Below are 20,885 nucleotides of genomic sequence, written 5' to 3'. Positions count from 1 at the left end.
AAAAAAAAAAAAAAAAAAAAAAAAAAAAAAAAAAAACTACATGTGTGACACAGGGGTTACAAACTCCTTTAGTAAAGACAAGAAATAGAAACTATGAAAAAAAGAATAAGTATATTTAACACAGTGAGTGTTTAAAAGTGTTCAATAGCAAGAAATATGACAATCACAGTCATTTATGATAAATTAAGAAAAATATTTATAGTACATAAGATAATGTAATTATTCAACATGTTATCTTACAAATGTTTAAAACAAAATCATAATTTAAATATGATTAAATGATATGAATATATAATACACAAAAGATCAAACCAAATGACAAAGAAACATAACAATACTCAGTTTCATGAGGAAAATGCTAATTAAAATAATAGTGAAACATCATTTGAAAATACCTGATTGGAATTTTTTAATTTATTCATTTATTTAATCTAATCGGTTATATGTGATAGGAGAATACTCTTCAATTCATTGAACACACATGGAGCGTAATTTTTTGTTTCTCTGGTTGTACACATAGTAGGGTCATACCATTTGTGCAATCATACATGTACCTAGGGTAATGATGTCCATCTCATTCCACCATCTTTTCTATCCCCCACTCCCCTTTGGCCAACTCTAATTGGAATTATGAATGGACCAGTAGTTTTTTCTAAACTGCTGGAATAATTGTTAATTTTGCTAGCATTTTTATGAGAATAATCTGATAATATATATTCAATAATGCATCATTAGAGAGGAGAAAATTTCTAATCTATTTCACTAGAATATTTTTCTGAAAGTTGAGGGCCGTGCTATCCAATAGAAATATAATTCAAATAATAAATGCAAACAAAATATGTAATTTACATTTCTAGCAACCATACTGCACTGCAACACTAAACTATTTAAAATCAATTTAATTACGCTTATGTATTATAATCCAACAAAGTTAATATGATAACATTTCAACATGTTATCATTATACATATTATTGGGAGATTTTACATTCTATTTTTTGTTTAGAGGTTTTGCCCATCAGCAGATAGAAAACATATATAATCATAGAAAAACCTGCTTTCTACATCCTTAATATGGAATATGATTTGAGCTCACAATCCTTTATTGTTAAATTTTTATATAAACAATTAATATGTAATAACAATTGCCTAAATTTGTAATATAACCTACTTGAATGTAGTTTTATTTGGCAATACTCAGTCTCTTGTATTCAGACAGTTGTATAGATTTATTTATGGTTGGAGTTTTTTTTTTTTTTTTTTTTGGTGGGAGAGGCTACCAGGGATTGAACTCAGGGGCACTCGACCACTGAGCCACATCCCCAGCCCTATTTTATATCTTTCTTAGAGACAGGGTCTCACTTGTTGTTTAGTGAGTTGTTTAATGCCTCCCTATTGCTGAGGCTGGCTTTGAATTGGAGATCCTCCTTTCTTTGCCTCCCAAGCTGCTGGGATTACAGGCATGGTGAGCATGATTGGAGTTGTAATTAAGTGATTATGATGGAAAAAAGAGATAGATCAGGGAGTCAAAGTATATGTAGGGGTGGGATTGTAAAGATGCACGGATTCCAACTTGATAAAAAAGAAGGGAGGATCTATAGCATGTAAAGCTAAGTAATAATTTTATACGGTGACAATTCAATATTTTCACAAAAAGAAATATCAGTTATTTAGTTTTCATTAAGATCCATACCTCTCCCCTGTTTAAGAGAGAGAGAGAGAGAGAGAGAGGGAGAGAGAGAGAAAAGGAAGAAGAGTTCCAGGAACATAGAAGAAAAAATAGAAAAGGAGAGAGAAAAATGCAATAGAAATATGTAAACACACCAGAAAAAAACACACATAAAATGGATTCTTAATGGAGTTTATGGAAGTCTTCTCTGAAAGTTTTCATAAGGGGAAAAAAATCCCCTTTGCTATGATCTCATAAGCTTTTGAGTACAATTAAATTACAGTAGTACTACTGATGTTGAAAATAAAAATGAAAAAATTTTGTCAAAGCCAGTTTTCCTCCATCTGCTCCTGTGAAAGCTACGTGACCAAATGTGTCTACAGCGTGTATACATCCTCCTCTACCTTGACTCTTTGCTTTATTCTCATCTGGCTAATCCCCTCTGCAGAACTACTTACTTCTCTCCCTAAGGTCATCTCTAAATTTCAGGATGCCAAATCTACTGACAAAACTTCAGTCCTCGATTTGCTTGACCTTCTTCTGCCCAGTTTACAACATTTACCTTCCTGAAACATTCTATTTCTGATTTCTTGCTCTCATACTGGTGTTTTCCTTCATTTTAACCTGTGTTAGTCATACCGTGAAACTAACATTTAAATGCTTACTCCCCAGGCACAGTGGGACATGACTGTTATCCCAGTAGCTGGAGAGGCTGAGTCAGGGGAATTTGGAGTTCAAAGCCAGCCTCAGCAATTTAGCCAGATGCTAAGCAACTTTGCTAGACCCTGTCTCTAAGTAAAATATAAAAAGATCTAGGGCCAGGCACAGTGGTACACACCTGTAATCCCAGCTATTCGGAAGGCTGAGTCAGTAGAATCATGAGTTCAAAGCCAGCCTCAGCAACCATAGGCACTAAGCAACTCAGTGAGATCCTGTCTCTAAGTAAAATACAAAATTGGGCTGGGGATGTGACTCAGTGGTCCAGTGCCCCTGAGTTCAATCCCTGGTACCAAAGGAGGAAAAAAAAGAGGTCTGGGGACCTGGCTCAGAGGTTAAGAACCCCATACAATAAATAAATAAAAATTAAAAAATAAAGTTTATTTTCTGCAGGTCTCTATCCTGAGTCATCTTTTCTTTCTACTATAAATTTTCTCTGAATTATTCAGTTGCAGTTTCAAATGCTATATTTCCCCCAATGTTGTATCTATAGCCTAAATTGCCTTTCTGATATCCCAAGCCCTAACATCAAACCCTTTACTTGACATCTCAACTGAAATACTTCTCAGGCTCCTCAAATGTAACTTCTGAAATTGGAATCTTGATCTTTTTTCATGACCTCCCAGTTCCTTCCTGATCTGTCAATCCTTTCCACTGGAATGAATGACAACTGCACCATCCTTCTGCTTTTCTGTGCCATAAGCATAATAGTTCCTCTTCCCATCTCTTTCCTCCCCAGGTCTCAGATCTACTGTGTCACAAAAGTTACGTAGGTAATAGGTTTTAATAAGTCATCCACTTCTTGCTCTCTTTGGTCAGTAAACTTCTAATTGATTACCATCTTCCACTGCAGCACTCTTCATTATGACAATAGCAGCTGATGTGCTCTTCTAAGAACAAAAAGCTAATCAAGGCCTCCCTCTGCTTAAAACTCAAGATCTACCCATTATATAGAGGAAACTTTCAACACAGGTCTATGCAATTTAGCTTTTTTCTGCAAATCTTCCTCTCATCATTGTAACACTGTGAGTTTAACTTTGTCATATTATAACCTTGGTTTTGTCACTCTGAGCCTCATTTCTTTACCCCCTTCATTGGTCATACCTGAACTTATTAATTTATTTGTATCTCTACAGTTTAGCAAAAATCAAACTGAATTCTGATTTGCTTTATAAGGTGATCACAAATCCTTTTATGAAAATATTGTTACTTAATAAGGATACTATACTTTCTATTACAGAAAAAAAATTGCTGGTAAAGGACTAAATCTCTGAAGTAAAATACTTAAATCACTTCAGACTGATATTAACCCACTGGCATTGTATGTAAAGTCTTCATAATGGCCTGTCAGTGATGCCATTTTTCTTCATATGCCAAGAGGAATGAGATAATTTCTAGCAAATTATGTTACATTTATATCTCCTCTTCCTCTTTTGCTATGATAAATGTCTCAACCATTCTTTCACTCCATATACTGAAATTTAAACAGACTTTAAAAATTTGCCATCAGGACATAATACATTTTTCAAACAAACAAAACCATCCTGTTAAAAATGGAAAATGTTATACTATTGTTATAACTTTATAACTGCACAATTCAGAACTCTAAGCATCTGATGACTCACAATATTAACCTTTACATAGATGTATACCTTGTCAACTCTAGGCACTTAAGTTTCAAGGCTTAAAAATAACTGCATGGATTTTCTTCAAACTCCAGTAATAAAGCCAGGAAACTCCAAATATTCTTACCTGGAGGATCACTGGACTGACTTACACTGTATCCTTAATACACTAAAGGAAAAAACTTAATTCTCAGATTGCTTAATTTTCAGTGGAAGACACATGGAGGACATCATTTTATCAAAGACAACAACTTTCTAAAAAGAAGACACCAGTGGGAAGAGAAGTGTCAGTTTTTTTGATAAATAAAGATATTCTAGCTCCAATATTCCTCCCACCCCTTCAAAGAGAAGGAAATTGAAGGTAGTTTCATGGCCAAAAAAAAAAAACAAAAAACAAGTGCATCTGGGTGTTACATAGTCTGGCATTAGAACATCAAAAATTCCCTATTCCCTCCTTCTTTCAGACCTCCTCAATCCTTCCATCACAGCTTCTAATTATAACCATCTTTCATATAAGGCAACTGGCTGTCAGATCAAATGTTGATCTTCTACCAACAACAACCTTATTACCCTTTTCTTCTTTGTCTTTTTAAAATATGCAGCTTTATTGCAGTAAAAATGACATATAATCACTAGCAAATATTGAAAGCGTACAATTTGCTAAGCGTTGACAGATGTATGTCTGTGAAGCCATCATCATAATGAGGCTAATAAATATTTATCACCACTAAATTTCCTTGTGTCCTTTGATATTCCCTTACCCTCTTCTTTTAAAAGAAAGAAGAGTTTCATTGAGGCCAAGGAATCTACGGAAGAACAACTACACATCATTGGCCATTAAGCAGTCAGTGGGCTGGTTGTCTCTGAATCAACCATCTATTCTCGGCCTCCAAGCCGATTTCTGGGAATCTGAATGATTTAACATTCTTTTTGGGTGTGGAATGACAGGACGTGGTAAAGGAACAATTTCTAAGTTACAGATAAATGCCCAGAATGTGAAAGTTCTAAGCATGTATTGAAAAATGGTAAGAGAGAATTAATGAAATATCTCATTAAATTAAAACCAAAGTAAATGTTTGCCTCAATTTTACCTCACTTTTTCCATAGTTACCTAATAATGAATTTATCTCCTAAGATTATAAACTGTACTTAAGCCCAAATAAAATGAATAAACCTTGTAGATTCTTCACACATTAACAAGACATATTCTATAGTTGTCACTCCTGTGATTTTGCAGAATTAAAACCTTTGTGTTTCTTCATTGTGTCCTAAAAAAAAAACATGGTGACTTAGAAGTTTCAACTTCACCAGTCTGAAAACTTTCATAGGTGAAAGAACACAATAAATTATTAAATATTTTCATATAATTATACTGAAAAATGAATTTCTTTTTTTAATATATATTTTTTTGGTTGTAATTGGACACAATACCTTTATTTTAATATTGTGCTGAGGATTGAACCCAGGGCCTCACACGTGCTATGCAATCACTCTACTACTGAGCCACAACCTGAGCCCCCAGAAAAATGAATTTTTTATACTGAATAGAAACTACTCTTCTGATGTTCACCCTTATCAAGGTAACATGATGTTCGTTCACATAAAGTAAAAACACAATAAATAATCACTATTAAAAGAAGGTCAGAATTTCAAGTGGCCTTGACACTATTTTGTTCCTCTGAATAAAGACACATCTATGGCTAAAAAGAAATGGGAATATTGATTTTGACCTCTGTTCTCAGGTCTGTTAGATCAAAAGAAAAAGAAGTTGGTGGAGAAGGAGGAAGAGGAAGAGGAAGAGGAGGAGGAAAAGAAAGAGGAGAAGCAGGAGGGGAGAAGGAGAACATGGAGAAAAATGAGAAGGAATAAAGTAAAAGGAATTTTAAGCCAGGAACTGTTCTTGTATTTTGTGATATGTCCTTATAATCTACAGCACATATACAAATTAGGCAATGGAAATTGCTAATATGGAGAAATGGCAGAGCAGCTTAAAAGAAAGGAAAATATGACATACCACATAATAAAACATAACTTATTTTAATAAAATTGATACAAAGAAAATTTTATAAATGACTACAAGTCATTGAGGAATTACTTATCATGATTACAAAGGGAAACTATCTTTCTGAATTACTCCAATGCAGAAAACTTGGAAATGACAAAGAAATTTCTAAAAAGCTCATTATTTTCCTCTAAATGACAAACAAACCCAGGAGGGAAATAATTCCACACAATATCTGATATTTTTCATCGCCTGGGCTCTCTTAATGTCTGTAGTAAAACTTGTATTCCATTCTTACTATTTAATAGAGACAGAATTACAAGGCAAATAATAGTAATTCTAAATAATAACCTCTGTAAATGCTTGCCCTTCCTAATCCTATTTCATATTTGTCACCAAAATCACTGTAAGATATTTTGTAAATTGTGAAAATAAAGGTAATAAAATATCGACTGTAACATAGGTCATTAGGTAAAAGCCATTATTATTATTATTATTATTATTATTATTTTACTAGGAATTGAACCTAGGGGTACTTTACAACTGAAGTACATCCCCAGCTCCTTCTATTCTTTTATTTTGAGTCAGGATCTCACTAAATTTCTGATAGTCTTGCTAAATTTCTGAGTCTGTCCTTGAACTTGCAAGCTTCCAGCCTGCCAAGTCACTGGGACTACAGGTGTGTGCCACCAAGGCCAGCTTTAACAGCCATTAAATCTTTAAAAACTTGATTTCTATTTGACAGGAATAATGCTCCTTACTTTAGAGTGCAATATTTTTTTTAATCCAGTGGTAAATATCTTGGTAAAATAGATTCTTCATATCATACTATGAAGTATCCTATAAATTTTGTTTAATACTTATTTTTTTCACAAATATTTATATATTATCTAAATTGAATTACACTAATACTCTTTGATATGGGAAAATAGATCCTGACCTCATTTTGTCCTATTACATTCCTGTTTTATTCTTTCCTGAAAATGCTCTTTAATTGAAGAAGCTTAAATCCTCCAATATTTAATCGTATCACTCTATCGTGAGTTTTTCTCATTAAGGATTCCTTTTCTTCTCTTCTCAGAACTGTACACATTCCCCCAAGGATATGACAGTGTCTTTATACAGGAAGTCACACCCCCTACAATGCTTTGATGTGGGAGCTTGATTGCTTCATTCATTAAGTTGTCTCGGCCAATATTAGGAAGTTTCTTGGTAAGAACATTACCTTTAATATGTAATATGACACTATTGACCAATGACTTAAGAATTAAAATAATAATATGTGTGAAGCAATGACTTTTTATGATGGCACCCTGAAAAGGACTTCACCTATATTTTCTCTTTTAATCCTTAAAAAAATGCAAATATATGCTATTGATCACCCAGATTTTTGCTTTTTAATAAACAACAGGGATGGTGACAGATGTAGTTATTTACCTAAGATCATAGAGCAGATAAGCACTGAAGCTGGACCTGGGCCAGGCTGGTCACATCTGGAGCCCACCATTAGCTGGGGCCAAATCACTGTGATATCTACTCAGACCCATGCAGTAAAATTCCCTCTGCTAACTCAAGTTAACACCAGATATGCTGAGGTTTAAGCCTGAAATTTTTAGCAATTATATTTCTGAATTGTTCCATCTTAAAGTGCAAATACTCCATAATCTCTCTCTATTTTTAAAATGTCAGCAGAAATGACATAGTCAGAACCTTCTAGGCTAACCAAAGGAAAGAACATTTTTGCCAGCCACCAGAGGGTAAGTGGAGTATTTCCTCAGTAGGGCTAGTCTATGATCTTGGCTATGCTGGAAGATTGGAGTTAAAAACAAAAAGCCTCAAATCTTCAAGGACGTCAAGATGGAGAGGAGAGACCTAGACAAACCACATTCCTCAAAAGCTAGGTATAAACATCCAATACACGGTAAGACAGAATATATATTAGCTCTACTCCATGCTTTTTGTTTTTAAAATGTTAGCATTTATTTTACTTTTATCTGAGGCATCAAATAATACCAATAAAAATATAAAAAGATTGGGGTAGGGAATAATCTGCACTTTACTAATAATACATTAACTCCTACGCCTCATAAAGGTAGCACCTAAAATTAATGTTTAAAAAATCATTGGTTTTGCAATGAAACAGAGGAAGAATCTCTCTTTTTAGTGGACAGTATCTAATTAAACATAAGCCAGTAAATACATTCTAATCAGAGTTTTCATCCATTGTACCTCACCTTTAGTGTGTTTTAATATTGCCTATTGTATCTTTGCAGTACAAATTGATAGAGCTCTCTGATGGCAGTTCACACAGATGTGGTCACTAGGAGTCAGCCACTTACTGCTCTAAATATGGTTTCAAAGGCATGAAACCATGTTTCCCACTTTACACTTTCATTACTACTCTTGTGATGAGATAAAAGGTAAAGTTTTAAGTTGTTACTCCTTGTGGGAAAATCCTATCTGGATCTCAGTTTTATTTTCTCTAAAATGAGGTCAGTGGACTAACTGACCCCTGATTGCCACATGAGACTTAAGTCTACACTGAGAAGAGAGAAAGAGTTCTCCCAGAAGAATTCTCCCTTAAAAGGGGGGGGGGGGAATTATTAGGAACTAGTTGTCTTAGAAGACTGCACATTTAAATAAGGTAGGTATTGGTTAGTGTCAAAAGGCTACTCATTACAAGAAAAGTGTCATTCCCCCTAACCAAATAAGGAAGTAACTGAAACAAGTGATAAATATCAATTGAGAAGGAACAAAGGAGATGGGGAAAAGGAAGAATAATAATTAGTAGAATATAAAAGTTCTCAAGCTATTCTAAATAGCAAGTGTCTAGAAGGGTTACTTGAGTATCAGGTGAAATGAAAGCCCTTTTCTAGAAAAACTGCTCAATTTAGAACAAATTGTGCCGTCTGCTAATTGACCAAATTGTTAAACTGAAATTACAAAAGAGGTAACCTACTCAGGGTTCAAAAGAGTGGTCGGTTTATTTATAGAGGCTAAGCAAAGCTTGCTGTACTGAAGTTCATGTTAACCACAGTACTCAAGAACATCAATATCCAGTGTTTAAAATATTAAAATTTTCAGGTTTCATGGGCTCTAATTCCTTTTGTGTCATTTTTCATTGCCACAAATATATTTTCCATTTTAACTGGAAAGCAAACTTTCAAATGTATTAAAATATACAGTAGCAAAAAGAAGAAGCAGTTAAAGCCAAAGTTACATTACTTAAAAATGTGAGTAAATGATAAGGAATTTAATCCTGTTCAACAAATTAACAGAATTTCATTCAGAGGCTGCATTTCTCACTCTGAACATCTCCAATAATTAATACCCTAGTGAATTTTTTTTAGTCTTTCGATATTGAGCACTTTTTATAATCAATGTACACTTTGCGAAAGCATTAGAAAATATTTCAGAAAGGAATACAATTGCTGAACATCCATTTGAAAATGTAAATCCATTTATATAGTCAACCAAATTGACTGTCTTTTACCCAGTTAGTAGCCCGCACAGTGGTGGTAGAAGTTCTATGTACAAGGACCTGAGAGCCAAGTCACAGGGCATCTTGGCAATTTACCTGGCTGGAATTTATAAGGTACTGTAGGTAAATGGGCGATGCTACAAACGTGAGGTTTTGCTGATCATATAATTTTAAGATGGCATGGCATGGAACTTTAACACACGTGGCAAAGAGATTTCAGAAACTCCAGGACACTGTCCAGGACGCTCTGCAAAGTTTCAGCTCCTCAGAAGTTGCAGATGCCAGTGGTTGCCCGCAGGGCAGAACAGGAAGCGCCCTCCCACCTGCTGGGTGCAGACTCCCCAACTGAGAAGCCAGAGGACACAAGAACCTCTCCTGGCTGCCCGGTAAGGGGAGGAACGGGGAACGTTCTCAGTGGCCCGAGGGCAGTTATTGTCTAAGGGTGCCCCTTAGTCTCTGCAAAGTACCCAAAGTCGTCCCGGACGCTCCCCCATCCAGCCCCTCCGAAAGCGAGAGCACCCACCTGGGGGCACCAGGCCGGGGGCGGGCGGGTCCCGGCTCCCGCCCCCCTGGCCGGACGCTGCAGGCAGCATTGATGCCGACGAAGCCAGAGATCTGGGGATCGCAGCCTGCACGGCCCGGTTTGGACTCTCCAAGCCAGAGAGACACTCTCTGCGAGCTCAGGTCTCGCTTCGCGCCCCTCCCCTGCCCGCTGCCCACCCGCAGCGGCAGTAGCCCAGGTCCCCGGAAACGCAGCCAGGGCTCAGGCCACAGGCCAGGGCTGGGCTTTGCTGGGTGCCCTGAGGAAGTGAAACCGTTCAGGGGCTTGCTCTTTCATCCCGTTTTCAGAAGACTGCCTTGGTTTCTCATGATACTCCTGGGCCAATTTTTCTTACCTTTTTTTTTTTTTCACCTAAGGACTCTTGAGGCTCATGTTACCTGTGTTATCTGTGACTGTAGCTCTAGCTCTTCTTGTGCATTGGAGAACTTCCATATTATTACCTCCACTTCTGGAAGAAATAAGGGATGCATAAGGTGGACATTTGTTGGAAAGGGGGAATAGAGAAATACGTGTAATTTTAAAAAATATTTTATTTAGACTTTCTGGATTAGGTTCATATGTTGTAAAGTGATGTAAATTCCATATATAAAACTTATTTCCTATCCCTTGCTCCAATTCAGAAATGGGCCCAGTGGAAAATCTGTCATGGATCTAAATAGTAGTGTTTTTAGGGTAGGGCAGGGATATAACCCAGTGGTAGAGTGCTTGCCTGGCAAGCCATGATCTCCAGCACCCTTGGCCCTACATCCCAAAGATCGAAAAATATCAAAGTAATTGTCTTCGGAGTCTGAAAATAAATACCTCTTCTATCAAGGAATACAAAATTAGGAATTTGCCTTTTGAAGTGGAAGATCAATTTGAAGATTGGATAATAGAACATGGTTGCAATGTCTCTCTTTCCCTTCTCATAAAAGAAACCTAAAGGAAGGCTGGCTCAGCAACTATTTCTCTTACAAAAGTCTTTTTTTAGGAATATTATAAATATCAAGTATCAAGAAAAAAAAAGACTGTTAACTTTTCCCACATAGATGAACATGTTACCAGAACTTTATAACATAATGTAGAAAACTTGGAAAAACATGTGAAAAGTCAGGAAATTTTGAAAACTATTATATATTTACTTCCTATCTAGTAGTTCTGCTAGCTTCATTATTAATTTTATTTTTGTGAATTTGAAATAATAGAGCAAAAAACTATGAAATATTATGATATCGGCAAGTTTATTGTCTTCTACATATGATTGTTTACCCAGAAACTTCAGTAAAATAAAAACAAAGTTTGAGTTGCAGACCACATGTAAACTTTTGGTCTGTAGTTTATGAATTTAAATTCTTAGCATAGTCTTCTTAAATGAACTCATTGGGGGAAAGAATATGGTAATTGGTATATTTCCAAGTGTACATAATTCTAACAATAGCAACTTTGTCATATACTTTTTCTTTTCTTTTCTTTCTTTCTTTTTTTTTTTCCTGTGGTATTGGAAAGTGAACTCAGGACCTTGAATATGCTAGGCAAGTGCTCTATTGCTGAGCTACATCCCCACAACAGTAGTTACTTTGACTGCTATAAACACATATGGTGCAACTCTACATCCTGTACAACCAGAGAAATGAAAAGTTGTGCTCCATTTGTGTACAGTGAATCAAAATGCATTCTGCTGTCATGTATAACTAATTAAAACAACAGCAACAACAATAACAAAAAAAAAAAAAAACTCCAGCTGATGTTCCTCAAAGAAGTATTCAAATCTTTGAAGGTTTTCATCAGTGTACACAAAAGTTTATTAATAAATAAAGTCTTCAGATGTCAAATTGTATCTGTCACATGTATGGAACAGCCTTCTTGGAATGGCAGTTAGGGGCTACCCTGACTCTAAATTATTTATTATCTGGGCTACTAGAGAAATTCTTAGCATTTCCAATCCTTACATATCTCATCTAAATGAGGAAATTCCAATAGTGATATTCGAGACTCTGCCAGCTATAAAATTTTATGACACTGTCTCCTATAACACATATAGGAAATAAGATTTACAATGCATAGGAAAACCAAGTACATTTTCATATGCTCATTTTTACTGCTTATATGAATATGATCTTGATAAAAGAAAAAAAAACATGAAAGTTTAAATATGTTTAAAATTATGAGCTGGTTTTTTAAAACAAATCTACGTCATAAGATTTTGTTATAAAATCTTAAAAATCTTCCACTTAAAGTTTAAAAATTATTCCTGCTTTATTTATTTATTTATTTTTACTTGAGAACTGAATGACAACACAATTCTTGTTCAAAAGTTATAAGGTAACATGTAGCCCATTGACTTATTTATTTTTTATTACTATTGCTGTTAAGAGCTACTCTGCTTTTTTTTTTTTAAGAAAAATATTTCACTTGCCAAATCACTATGTAAGAGTTTCACAATGTTCATGGCATTGGGTTCTCAAAACAATGTGGTTTTAACCATATTTCAAAAATGAGGAATCTGGGTTTTAAGAGTTATAAGTGACAAAACTGGAAATCAATCCTAGAATTAAATCCAAAGCCTGCTCTCTTACTTGTAACCCTTCCTTTATTTTAGTCATATAAGGTCATTGCCAGTGATTTTGTAGACATCATAGGCAAGGTTATACATATGCACATACAGTGGGTACCCCCTCCCTTATCCTTGGAAGGTGAGTTCCAAGATATCTAATAGAAACCACAAATAGACCAAACCCTATATATATGGTTTTGTCCTATATATGCAACCTATGATAAAGTGTAATTGATAAGTGAGTCATAGTGAGAAATTAAAAAAAATAAGTAATGTTAAAATAAAACAACTACAATAATATAATACAAGTTATGTGAATGTGAAATCTTTCTTATTTCTGGAATTTTTTTATATTTTCAGATTATGGTTGTTCAGGTGAAACTGAAACCATGGAACATAAAACTGTGGATAAGGACAAACTACTGCATTGAAAAATTGCTTTGGTTTTCCACAGAACTATAATTCTATAGAATGAAATATCAGTTGCCTTAAAAATGGGCATGCATGGCACTCATAATGTATGATAATTTTGGCACTATTTGGTTGAGACTATAGACAATCTCTCTCTCTCTCTCTCTCTCACACACACACACACACACACACACACACACACACACTGTGGTAATCTAATTTTTGCATTCCAACTTTCCCAATGCATTCTTGAAAATATATTTTAGAAAAAGTTTCACTCATTTTGGGTCTTGTTTCTTAGTGTTAAGCACATCGTTAATCAAAGTTGACTTTTATTTTTCTCCCTGCTTTCTCCCTTCAGTAGATGATACTGTGTGAAATATTGGGTTATTGCTTGGTTCACATTTATTCTCAGGGAAGAGGCACTTAGTAATTCTCACAGTGAGAAGCTTTTTCAGTCGCAATGCCACCAGCAGCGTGTAATCGCAAGTTTCTGATTTTACCTCTGTTACAGAATGACCAAAAAAAAAAAAAAAAACCAGTGCTAGCCACAGTTGGTTTCTTGTGTCTCCATATATCAAACTCTTGGAACCATTGACTTCTTCTCTTGCATTCTTTTTTCTAGCAGCACATTGACCGCCCCCTTATTATTACTCCACTCTGTGGAGATTATAAGGGCCTCACCCTGACTCTAAGTTCCAATAATGGGAGAGCTGCTGCCCTGTTGCAGTTGCCGTGGCTGATTTCCTGTGCCCTTTGTAGATTCGATGCTTTCGCTCTTGCTCTTGGCTGTATTTATGCTTTTAGATCCTGAAATGCATTTAAAACAAAACTGATTCTTTCCTAAAGCAATGATCTATTGTAAAAGTGAAATGGTTTGTAACTTCATAGCCCATTTATGAATCAGAAAACTTTCTTCCTGATAAACATATCTAGATCTTAGACACGAAGTCATATTATTTCTCTAGGGTGTTATACTTCTTATTCACTAGTTCAAAACTGTAACAAATGCCAGGGACATTTGAAAAAAAAATTCCCAACTGTAATACTGTTTTTGTAAAAATAATTTTTGGTCATCAGTGGGAAGCTATGTTTCTTTTCTTAGTCTTCCTAACATTTAGATGAATTCTGTAACACTAAATCTGCATCATGCCCCTGTCTGTCACAAAGATGCCCACATCCTAATTTCCTGAACCTGGCTGGGTATACAACAACTTTGATAGAAGGTGAAATTAAGTTAAGGATCTTGAGAAAGGAAGAATAGCCCGAATTACCCAGGTGGACCTTGTATAATAAATCATAAAGGTGCTTAGAAGATGGAGGTAGGAAGGTCAGAGTGAGGAAGGAGATGGAGTGAGATAGTAAAAATTGGAGTAAGGATCTTTGAAATAAGGAGGGAAGCATACAAGACAGGTAATGCAGGTGGCCTCTAGGAGCTGAAAAGGGCAAAGAAATGTCAAACCCTGCTGACACCATGACTGTTAGCCCATGGAGACTGATTTTAGACCTCTGACCTACAGAACTGTGAATCTTCACAATTTTTATAAATTTGTGTTGTTTTAAACTGTAGTAATTTGTCATAGCAGCAATAGGAAACTAACATGTTCATCATAATAAATTGTTTGGAGAGATTCCTTAGAAGAAAAATCTTTTTACATTCTTCTTCTAAATAAACATATATTAAAGAATACTTAATTTCCTTTAGCATTAATTTGCTAAGTGCCTGTGGAGCAGGATCTCATTTCCATTCAGTGGTTGCTGTAGCTCTTTGATATTCCTTCCTGCGGTGCTGTTTGCCTTATGTACTTGCATCTGTTCTCTAGTGACTGAATAGACGTTCTAATCTCTTTTCAATTAGAATGAGAATGACACATAACAGTAACCAAGTTTCTGCTTTTACTGTGGCCTGCACCACCACCACCCCTCCACCCACACCCCTGACTGTGCTAAAAAGTGAAACTGAGTTTGCTCTAAAGAAGCTTGCTTAATAGAAATGGGTTTTAACAACCTATGCTATAAACATTTTGATGCTAAGAAATCTAAAATTCTCCATTTCTCTTTTTGGTGGTTTTGGCTTTCTTTGTGAGCTATGATAATTAGCTTCGATTTCTATCCCATAATTATTGATTCAATTAGAGTTTCAGCAGTATTCCTTACTCCCAATGGAATGTTTTCCTTAGCATCTAATTCACCATAGATTTCTCAGTACTTGTTAGCTTCATCTCTCTGTGAGATTAATAAGTGAACATTGTTCTTAGGTTTTTATTATCCTTCCTTATAAAGAGCTCAGTAAAAAGAATTTAGTTTAGCCTGCACTGCCAGGTGGCAGATACAGAGCTGGTCAGTGAGCACACAGTCATGAAAAGATATGGCCCTTACTTTTAAATTCAGTCTACCTTTTCAGCATTTTATTTCAGTTTTTGTGGAGAGCTACATGTGATAAAATGATACCAAATGGTTCTATGGTATTAAAATACTTTTGGACCATTAGAAGATTCAAGAGTATTCTCATAAGTAATGTTATTATGGGGGCAGATTCCATTATGCATAATTCATAGTAAAGAGACATATTGAAATTGAGAGTGTTTTGAGCCAGAAGGCAATAACAGGAAGTGGTTGGAGAAAAATTTCAACAGGAAGAAAAGCAAAGATAATGTGTTTCAGTCAGTGGTATAACTCTATTACCATGCTTAGGGCAGTTCCAAGAACTGTGCCCCTTGATACAATCCAAGAATTGGAAGGGAATATAAAAGGTATTTTCCACATCGACCATAATATTTCATAGAGTAGTGAGTAGGCTGTTAACAATTTAGAAGAAAATGTAGACATTTATTTGAGGCTATAAAGTTAGTTTCAAAAGTCCAAATCATTTTGGACTATGACCTGGAAAGTAACAAGTCTTTGCAGTTGATACTTCACTGATTCAGAAAAGAAAAAGAAGTTAGAATAAGATTCTTTCAAAAGAGCTCAAAAGAGTGAGGAGTTGGGGGTAGGTGGAGGCGGTAAGAGCAGAAAATGGAGTTTTGTGGTGAACATTCTTACCAAAAATTGAGTTTTAATTCTCTAAATGTAAATAACAGAGATGTTTAAAACATGACACCAATGCTAAGAGAATAGCACCTCTGACAGGTCTTCTGAAGTTCCTTTTGCTCTTTCTTAACACTTCTTAGAATATATTCCCTACCCTCACAGGGAACAGCATTGTAAAACCAATTAATCTTTTGAAGAGGATGCATATAAAACTCCTGCTGCCCCATGTACCATCCATGAGGAGAAGGCTCCATATTAGTCATTTTTCATTGCTATAATGAAATCCCTGAGGCATGGTACTTTATGAACAAAAGAGATTTGTTTGGCCCACAGTTTTAGAGACTAGAAATCCAAATAGTATTGCACTAGTTCTAGCATTGGTGCTCCTGGCTGCATCACTTCATGCAAGTATGGAAAACATTATGACAGGAATGTGAATGAGTTAGAGATTACACGATGAAATAGGAAACCAAAGCACTAGACCAGGGTCTATATGGAGTCCCAAGAGAACTATAATAATCCCTTCTGAAGGCATAGGCCCAATGATTAAGAGCCTCCCTTAAAGGTCCCACTATCTCTTTATATTCCCCCACTGAAAACCAAACTTCCTACACAGGAACTCTGGGATCACATTCAAACCACAGTCAAATCATGGCAGTCTGTCCAGGGCTTGGGCTCTGCCTTCTGTTGAAAGAACTCATGTATGGTCAGGAGACTCTTTATAACACAGAAGGAAAACTAGGTCCTCATTATTGGGAAAAATGAAAAGTATTTCTTCATGAAAATCTGAAATCCAAAATATCGCATATGTCACATATGTTTCTGAAGAAAAGAGAAGATATTATTTAGAAGTAATTTCTCTGAGTCTAGATCAGACACACATAAGAGAGAGATGATTAAAATTATATTGAAAAATAAATAAGCAATTAATTTATAGGTCTAACTACTGTCTGGGTATAGCTACTGTCTGAAACAGACATAAAATCAAAGAAGTAAAATATAATGAATTTGTCTAAAAGCTGGAGATGTGAGTGGGAGATCATTTTGAAAAATGTTGCCAAGCCATCAGAAGATGTACTTAATTCCGTGAGTGCCGCGGGAAATATCATGTGCAAATTTTGCTAAGCTTGTTTCCTACTGACAAAATTTGGGAAAGTGCTAAAAAATATTAAATATAATAGAAAAGAAACTTAGAAATTGAATATTTAGAAATAAAAGTTATTTTTTAGTTTATGTTTAATGAGTATCTCCTATGTATAATATTTTAACATAAAAGATGAAAATTTCATGTAATAAAACATATAATTCATAAAGATATCTTAATAATGGAATAATGAGTTGATACAGTTTTAAAAATTCAACTTAAACATAAGTACATCTTGTTTTGTCAATACAATGAATACATTACTTTTACAAATAATAGTAATTTTTAACAAAGTGATTATAATGAAATCCAATATTGTACTAGAAAAGGGAATTAATTGATATAAAATCTGTAGTCTAAATTCAAAGAAAGACAAGTTCCAGTTGGTACATTGACACTGTTGATTCACTTGATACCAATTTTACAAGTGAATTCCAATAAACACACACACACACACACACACACACACAGATAACAAATCAGTAAAGGTATTGTAAGAGCATTGATGCCACTTTATTTTTTAATATTTAATATAATTTTACTATTATAATATCATTAGCCAGTAGTAATTTTTTTTCAATTTTCTTCCCTTGAACTCAGTAGACTGCACAGAAACAAACTTTGTCAAAAAATTATTTTTATACATTTCATTCTTAATAACACAGGATCTGCTTTTAGTGACTAATTAATAGATTGCAATTTTTATCTTTCTGGCCATTTTTGTTAGCAGAAATAGTACCTTGAAGAAGAAAGAAAGAAGCTACATGTAAGAAGAATGTGTAATCTTTTTCATGATTTGCATATGTACCTATTACTTCATAGCTCCTCGCACACAAGCATAACCAGTGAGAATGGTCCAATCGTGGTCTGTAAGCTCCTAGGATGATTTTTCCTCCAAAAGGAGGCCTAGCTACTTCATTTCCATTTAAACAGAAAGGAGAAAAGTGATCCCACTGTCTGGTAGATGTCAGATTAATCAAGAATCAAAGTATAAATTAGTTTGAGGCTTGTGGATGCTTGTGAATCTGAAATGAGCTAGTTAGTAAACTCAAATACAAAGTGGATTAACTCTGATTTAAATATTATATACATTTTTTAGAAGCTAAAAAGTATTCCCTCTTAAGGCTTAACTGTTTGCCTTTAGGTCTAAGAGTCTATGATCTGAATAGAATTGACATTTTTCTTCTGACTTTCCTGTCCCCTGTCCTTATTCTTATTTTTGACATAGCACACTTATATAGTTTATTCTTATTTAATTAATATAGTCTTCCTGTAATAAAGTAAAAAGCCTTATGTGAAATGAGTGACTAATATGTAAAAAGTAATAAATGTTCATTGAATTAATTACTGTAAGAACTCTAGGAAACATAAAGTTGGGCAAGAAAAATCCCAGGTCTCAAAAAACTGTCTCATAAAGATAAATATGTAAATGTAAGATAACTTAATTTACAAGAAAAAAAATCTTAAACAAAGGGAAGAGGCCTTCAATATCTTAGTGAATTTTCTCAGTAGATTTTGAATTTTGCTATTTCCACAGGCAGATTATTTCCATAAAGAGACAAGGGAGATGGAATGAGGGATCAGTGTGCGATATTTTGGGGCTTTAGTTAAATAACTTCACTGGTTATAGGGTTGTTTAAGGTTTTATGTGAAGTCATGTGTTAGTCTAAACTCTTTTTGTATGCACATAATAGAAACTCAGTTCAAAGTCGCTCATGTAAAATGGGGTATTTTAAGGGATCACATAACTATGGTACAGGGAATAAGAACTAAACTTGGAAATAGAGGACTGGCTCACTCTCTCTGCTTATTTTTCTCTTCCCCTAAAACAACTCCCTCAAAAAGTTGAAAATATGCTAAGTTGAGGCAAACCAAGAAAGATTTTGAGTTGTTCTTTCTCAGATCAAGTTTTAAAAATTATGAGGCAGAAATAATCAGCTGCATTATTTAAATCATTGAAAATGTCCATGACATGAGAAATAGGTAAATGTCCAACTCAAATGTTCATCATGGTATAACCATACAGTAAAATATTCCAAAATACAAAAAGAAAGAAGTGTTGATACATGCTACAAGATGGAAATATTATCTAAATTTAAGGAAGCCAGCCATTTAAAATCATGTATTCTATGATTCCATTTACATGAAATGTTTGAAATAGACAAATCTTAAAAAAGTAGGTATGTGATAGCCAAGGGTTTGGTGTTATGGATAGGCAGAGAGTGACTGCTAATGAGTATGTAGTTTATTTGGAGTGGGGGGGTGTCAATAAAAATGGTCTCAAATTAAATGGTAGTGATGATTGCAGGACCCTGTGAACATACTAATAACCACAGAATTTAACAACATAAAAGGATGAATTTTATGGGATGTGAGCAATGTCTGAAAAATGCTATAAAATTGATAAAAAAGGCTTTGATTGACTTAGATTAATTTAAAAACCAATCTTCTCAGGGAAGTAGAGTGTGGAGCATCCTAATTTATCTGGCTGGGTTAAAGTGCTTATTTTGGGGCCAATCGATAATGGCTACCAGGAGGACACAAATTCAGAGCACATAGCTAGGAGAAAACAATTTCCTAGGAAAAAGTGATCATTATTCCCAGAAGGAAGAGAGAAGAGGTGTTGGTAGATTATAAAGTAGATGCTACTGTAAGAGATCAGGTAAAAGAGCCCAGATCTGATACCATGGTACCGTCACAGGTAGTGCACACTATGGCATATTGCACAGCCACCACTTCAGGGATGTGGCACTAAGCTACAGCTATTGGGGATGTAGCTACTTGGGTAGGGACATGCTACCGTAGTGTTCTCTCCAGGAACTGCCTTAGTTAAAAAGAAGTCCCCTCGCTCAAGTGTACTCACCCTTCTTACAAGGCATCCTGCACCCAGGGAGATATTAATGTGTGAATACAACTGCCAAGTCCCTACTCAACTGAGACAAATCTGAATGGTCAGCCAGTTAAAGCCCCTCCTCAGGGTCTGAAGTATGGCCTGAAGTCTCTGTTGCAACTGCTTCGTGGTTCAAATTCCCCCTCCTACAATTGTTGTTCCTGAGAATATTTCTCAACTAATTTCCTGCATGAAGATATCAGGATATGTTTCCCAGAAAATTTGCAATGGTTGATGCCAAAGGTATTCCTAGGAAGCATCCTCTATCATAAGACTGAGCAGCATCATACTCCCTTCTCCTGGGATTCAAGACATCAGCACTAGCATTGATAGCTACTGTCATTAGGGTTTCAATATAATTAACAAATTGTACTGAACTGGGTTGGAATGTCAGTGAGAAGGAATGAACTGACAGGTACAATTGCTTAGGCATATGAGAATTTGGGGGGACAGCAATGATATGGACTATTGAACTGGATGGCTATGATGAGAGCTATTGATTCACTGGGGAAGGAAAACAAATTGCTAATGGTGATTAATCACTAACATAAAACACTGAAAGACAGAGGCCTCCTCGGCAGCATAAAGCATACAGTGCCAGCATAAAACATAAAGGAACAGATGTTAAGTCCTTGAGAGTAGGGGCCTTTGTTGTTTTTGTTTTTCATTTTTGCAGATTTACACTTTAGCATTAGGTGTTAGTGCTAATACACTTTCGTGTTACTGATGTACTCACAGCAGGATGTGTTAGCTATGACACATACTTCTCTTCAAGGTAGTTTAGAGCCATGCAGTTATTTAAGAGCACCTTTGCCAGGAGGT

The 20,885-nt window shown here is 35.2% G+C and overlaps 1 protein-coding gene across 2 annotated transcripts in view; it reads right to left on the bottom strand.

The window, feature by feature from the left end:
• Bank1 (B cell scaffold protein with ankyrin repeats 1) overlaps positions 1–10,281 on the bottom strand; it is a 293,502-nt gene extending 283,221 nt beyond the window's left edge. The window contains exon 1 of one of the 2 annotated variants that reach the window (XM_048813664.1): positions 10,017–10,281. In XM_048813664.1, coding sequence (XP_048669621.1) covers positions 10,017–10,086 — 70 coding nt within the window. In that variant the 5' untranslated portion in view covers positions 10,087–10,281. The remainder of the gene's footprint in view (positions 1–10,016) is intronic. The other variant, XM_048813663.1, reaches the window with a different exon arrangement.
• Between the last annotated feature and the right edge of the window lie 10,604 nt (positions 10,282–20,885).

This window comes from Marmota marmota, unplaced genomic scaffold, assembly GCF_001458135.2.
Source record: "Marmota marmota marmota unplaced genomic scaffold, marMar, whole genome shotgun sequence".
Lineage (NCBI taxonomy): Eukaryota > Metazoa > Chordata > Mammalia > Rodentia > Sciuridae > Marmota > Marmota marmota.
This window is presented reverse-complemented; position numbering and strand designations above follow the sequence as displayed.